At 45.1% G+C, this 5,174-nt stretch overlaps 3 protein-coding genes across 4 annotated transcripts in view; all 3 read left to right on the forward strand.

Moving 5' to 3' along the window:
• LOC114891616 (protocadherin gamma-A2-like) overlaps nucleotides 1–3,193 on the forward strand; it is a 33,758-nt gene extending 30,565 nt beyond the window's left edge. Inside the window, exons 3-4 of one of the 2 annotated variants that reach the window (XM_029215820.1) lie at nucleotides 1–576; nucleotides 3,048–3,193. In XM_029215820.1, coding sequence (XP_029071653.1) covers nucleotides 1–576; nucleotides 3,048–3,062 — 591 coding nt within the window. In that variant the 3' untranslated portion in view covers nucleotides 3,063–3,193. Of the gene's footprint in view, nucleotides 828–3,047 lie in introns of those variants that run through there. The other variant, XM_029215819.1, reaches the window with a different exon arrangement.
• Nucleotides 1–5,174, forward strand: part of LOC114891615 (protocadherin gamma-C4) — a 123,567-nt gene that overhangs the window by 37,951 nt on the left and 80,442 nt on the right. The window lies entirely within an intron of this gene.
• LOC114891681 (protocadherin gamma-A3-like) overlaps nucleotides 3,361–5,174 on the forward strand; it is a 5,220-nt gene continuing 3,406 nt past the window's right edge. The window contains exon 1 of the mRNA XM_029215902.1: nucleotides 3,361–5,170. Coding sequence (XP_029071735.1) covers nucleotides 3,376–5,170 — 1,795 coding nt within the window. The 5' untranslated portion in view covers nucleotides 3,361–3,375. The remainder of the gene's footprint in view (nucleotides 5,171–5,174) is intronic.

The raw sequence follows: 5,174 nt of genomic DNA on the forward strand, positions 1-5,174 counted from the left end.
CTCTTCGCGGTGGGGCTGCACACGGGCGAGGTGCGCACAGCGCGGGCCCTGCTGGACAGAGACGCGCTCAAGCAGAGCCTGGTGGTGGTGGTCCAGGACCACGGCCAGCCCCCTCTTTCGGCCACGGTCACGCTCACCGTGGCAGTGGCGGACAGCATCCCCGAGGCCCTGGCCGACTTGGGCAGCATCAGGACCTCTGCCAACCCCGACGACTCAGGTCTCACACTCTACCTGGTGGTGGCGGTGGCTGCCGTCTCCTGTGTCTTCCTCACCTTTGTCATTGTGCTGCTGGCGTTCAGGCTGAGGCGCTGGCACACGTCGCGCCTGCTCCAGGCTTCAGGAGGCGGGTTAGCGGGTGTGCCCGCCTCTCAGTTTGTGGGCGTGGACGGGGTGCGGGCTTTCCTGCAGGCCTATTCCCACGAGGCCTGGCTCACCGCGGACTCGCGGGGGAGTCACGTGATCTTCCCGCAGCCCAACTACGCGGACACGCTCATCAGCCAGGAGAGCTGTGAGAAAAAGGATTTTCTTTCAGAACCTCAACTTATACCTGAAGACAAAGAAGAAACTTTTTCTCAGGTAAATTCTCTTCGTAATATACCTGTGAGCTACTTTGCTAAAAGAAATAAATTTACCTAATTACTTAGCCGTCTCCACAGTTTACCATACCTTTTCTATTTCCCATATTTCTTTGTGGATATATTCAATTTTTAGGAAATTAGTCCTGGTGAATTATTTCTTTCTAGTTCTAAGTGTTCACACAATGTAAACAGGAAGAGGAGCTAGAATCATTGCGTCATGATTATAAATCAGGAGTTAGTAAGTGAAGGTGATATTTAGGTTATCAAAAGAGCACTGCCTGAGGAACTGGCTTCTCATACTTCTTTCTTGTCCCTGAGGAAACCATCTCATGCACGTGGATCAACAATTCTTTCCTTCTTAGAAATATAAATGTTGACTTTTATGTTTCCCCAGATGCCTCCCTCCTTTAAAATTTAAGGCTTTTATGTTTATTTATATTTGTTTATGAATAATGAAATACTTTAGTTGGTTGTTTTCTTCTCACTCAGTCTTAATATTTTTTCTTCAGTTTGGCAGTGAGATTCTTCATTTTTCTTGATTTGCATGATCTTCCCTATTAAAAGATGCAAATTTAGAAATATATATACTTCACCGTGTTTCAGGAGGGTATGTCATGGAATCTCTGTTTAGTTAAAAATCTCATTAGCCTCTAAAGTAGCTCTGTGTTCCTTTAAGAAGTGATTGAGTTATCATTTGCTCTATAATACGTGGTTTGTATAACAGTGAAGATGTTTCTATTCCGTGTTACTTTTTTTAAAAAATAAATTTATTTATTTATTTATTTTTGGCTACGTTGGGTCTTCGTTGCTGCACGTGGGCTTTCTCTAGTTGCAGCAAGCAGGGGCTACTCTTCATTGTGGTGCGTGGGCTTCTCATTGCGATGGCTTCACTTGTTGCAGAGCATGGGCTCTAGGTGCACGGGCTTCAGTAGTTGTGGCTTGCGGGCTCTAGAGCGCAGGCTCAGTAGTTGTGACACACGGGCTTAGTTGCTCCATGGCATGTGGAATCTTTCCAGACCAGGACTCGAACCGTGTCCCCTGCATTAGCAGGCGTATTCTTAACCACTGCGCCGGCAGGGATGTCCCCCCCTCCCCGTTACTTTTATTTTCTCTCATATGTGCAAACCACATTGCCTTTTTATCTTTAAAAATAATATATATCCTCAAGGGATTCAGAGACCATATCAAATTATTGCCCCTAAAGGTTCTCCTTTTACATTTCTCTTCTCAAAGTTTCCTACTCACAGCAGCTGTTAAAAATGTTTCCAATTCCTCAACCAACGTAAGTCCCCCTTACAACCAAGTTTACCTTCCCCATTCCTCGTCCCATGTTGGCTTTTAGTATGTTAGTTATATATTTAATAACAGAGAACAAAAATTATACTAATATATAAATGGGATCATCTTTTATTTGGAAATAATCATGTACTAAGTCATGTATATAATGGTATTGTCATTCTTTAAGGTGCTGTGATTCTTTATTGTTTAAGGGCATTGGAGGGAGAATTGATCTGAAACAATGCATTCCATTGTCTTACTACTGTTACATAATATTCTTTGAGATAAATTTGGAACTCACTGTGGAATAATATGTCATAACATTTTGCAGGTAAATAGAAGTATGAACTGAGGAAAATTGAATACAAAGTTCCTTCTAGTGCTTATAGTAACACTTCCTGAAAATAAATGCCTTATACATAGGTATATAATGCATCATGATTGAAGTGACAAATGAATTCCTATTTCTGTGCTTGGAGAGGAAAACAAATACAGGAAAAGGGTTTCTGGCATATAAAACAAAACTTTATCTCCACTAGTTTCAGTTTTTCAGTCCTTAAAAACATCTTCATACTCTAGATAGATTTAGGCAAAGTGGACGACTTTCAGTACCCTGAAGTTCTGTGGTTTCTCTCTCACATCTAAGCATTCCCATGCTCTCCTCTCTCACATCCAGGCCTTATCCCTGATCCACTTGTCTCATGCTTCTTGGGGAAGCCTTTGCTAACCTCCAAGGCCAGGTTGGAGGCCCTCCCATTGCCCTTGGCTTCTCCCATTATGGTAGTTATCTCAATGCACTGTAATTCCTTGTTTGCTTTAATATCCTTATAACTCTGTGAGGGAAGTGGCTGTGTTCATATTGTTCACCTTAAATCCCCAGGTTTTGTCGTACACTTAATTATATGTATGTTTAATGAATGGGTTAAATGGAAAATACTGAAACCAAGATGTCAGGCTATCAAGGACAAATTTCAAGAGGCATGCCCTATAAATATGGCTGATATTTCTGTGAGGTTCTTAAACTTTGTCTGAACATTTCAAAACAGTAACTTCAGCATGTTTGAAGCAATATTAGTGATCTTAAGATTAGCTCATGGCTTCCCAAGGAAGATAACTTGAAGTCACATCCTTTAACATATAGCGGTTCAGTTATGTGAAATAAAGACTGATCCCATTACCTCTGATAAAAAGAATTTCAGGTGCTGAGAAACAGAAAGTCTGGCTTGGGTTTGTCTAAGAGGGTGCAGTAAACGGTTATGCCTCTGAGCGTCGCTGTTCACCACTCAAGGAGGAAAACGCCACTGAAGAGCTAATCCATTTCCTTGTTTCCAAAGAGCAAAGAACCAGCAAATCGCATTTACAAGATCCGAGGCTGCTCCAAAGCTCACCCTTTCAGTCAGCCAGCTCCGTAACCTATAAATTAGGCCCACGAAAGGGTTACTTCCTTGAGAAAATAAGACTGAAGTCCGTCGTGAGAAATTGGTACCCAATTCAGAGAAAATAATTCACCAAAAAGGAAATGACCAATTACCTGAAATTCAGAAATGGCGGAGGACTGGCCCTGCTGTACGCGCTTCTGGGGACGCTGTGCAAGACCGGATGCGGGCAGATCCGCTATTCGGTGCCAGAGGAGCTGGAGAAAGGCTCCTTCGTGGGCAACATCGCCAAGGACCTGGAGCTGGAGCCCCGGGAGCTGGCGGAGCGGGGAGTCCGCATCGTCTCCAGAGGTAGGACGCAGCTCTTTGCTCTGAACCCGCGAAGCGGCAGCTTGGTCACTGCGGGCAGGATAGACCGGGAGGAGCTCTGCGCTCAGAGCGCGCGGTGTCTGGTGAGTTTTAACATCCTGGTTGAAGACAAATTGAAAATTTTTGAAGTAGAAATAGAAATTAAAGACCTTAATGACAATGCTCCTGATTTTCTAACAGAGGAATTGGAAATAAAAATTGGTGAACTAACGGTTCCGGGAACTCGATTTCCACTTAAGACTGCATTTGACCCAGATGTGGGCATGAACTCTCTGCTGAACTATCACCTCAGCCCCAATGACTACTTCTCCCTGGCTGTGAAGAGTGTCTCTGATGGGGCCAAGTACCCAGAGCTGGTGCTGCAGCAGGCTCTTGACCGTGAGGAAAAGAAAGTTCACCAGCTTGTCCTAATTGCTTCTGATGGTGGCGACCCTGTTCATTCTAGCACCTTGTGCATCCAAGTGATAGTGCTGGATGCAAATGACAATCCGCCAGTATTTACTCAGTCTGAATATCGAGTAAGTGTTCAGGAGAACTTGCCGGTAGGCACCTGGCTGCTCACGGTGAATGCCACTGACCCTGACGAGGGATTTAATGCTCAAGTATCCTATGTACTAGATAAAATGCCTGGGAGAATCGCTCAGATTTTTTATCTCAACTCAGTGACTGGGGATTTATCAATATCACAAAGCCTAGATTATGAGGATGCTACTTTCTATGAAATTAAAATTGAAGCACAAGATGGACTAGGTCTCCTTTCAAAAGCTAAGATTCTGGTCACAGTTCTGGATGTGAATGACAATGCCCCGGAAATTACGATTACTTCTCTCACAGAATCAGTCCCAGAAGAGGCTACTGCTGGAAGGGAAATTGCCCTTATCAACGTGCATGATCGGGATTCCGGGCAAAATGGGCAAGTCACAGTTTTTGTTCTGGGAAATATGCCATTTAATTTAGAAAAATCAATAAACCGATATTACCGCTTAGTGACAGCCAGATGCCTGGACCGTGAGCAGGTGTCCGAATATAACATCACTCTGAGAGCTACAGATTGGGGAAGTCCGCCGCTGTCCACAGACACACACATCACCCTGCATGTGGCAGACATCAATGACAACCCACCTGCTTTCACTCATGCCTCCTATTCTGCCTACATTCCTGAAAACAACCCCAGGGGAGCCTCCATCTTCTCTGTGACTGCCCAGGACCCTGACAGCATCGAGAACGCCCACATCACCTATGCACTGACTGAGGATGCCTTCCAGGGGGCACCTCTCTCCACCTACATCTCCATAAACTCGGACACCGGAGTCCTGTATGCCTTGTGCTCCTTCGACTATGAGCAGGTTAGAGACCTGAAATTATTGGTGACAGCCAGTGACAGCGGGGACCCTCCACTCAGCAGCAACGTGTCTCTAAGCATACTCGTGCTGGACCAGAATGACAATGCACCTGAAATCCTATACCCCACCCTCCCCACCGATGGTTCTACTGGTGTAGAGCTGGCACCCCGCTCTGCAGAGCCCGGCTACCTGGTGACCAAGGTGGTGGCTGTGGACAGAGACTCAGGCCA

The sequence above is a fragment of the Monodon monoceros genome, unplaced genomic scaffold (genome assembly GCF_005190385.1).
Source record: "Monodon monoceros isolate NGI ecotype Baffin Bay Population unplaced genomic scaffold, NGI_Narwhal_1 Super_Scaffold_12, whole genome shotgun sequence".
Lineage (NCBI taxonomy): Eukaryota > Metazoa > Chordata > Mammalia > Artiodactyla > Monodontidae > Monodon > Monodon monoceros.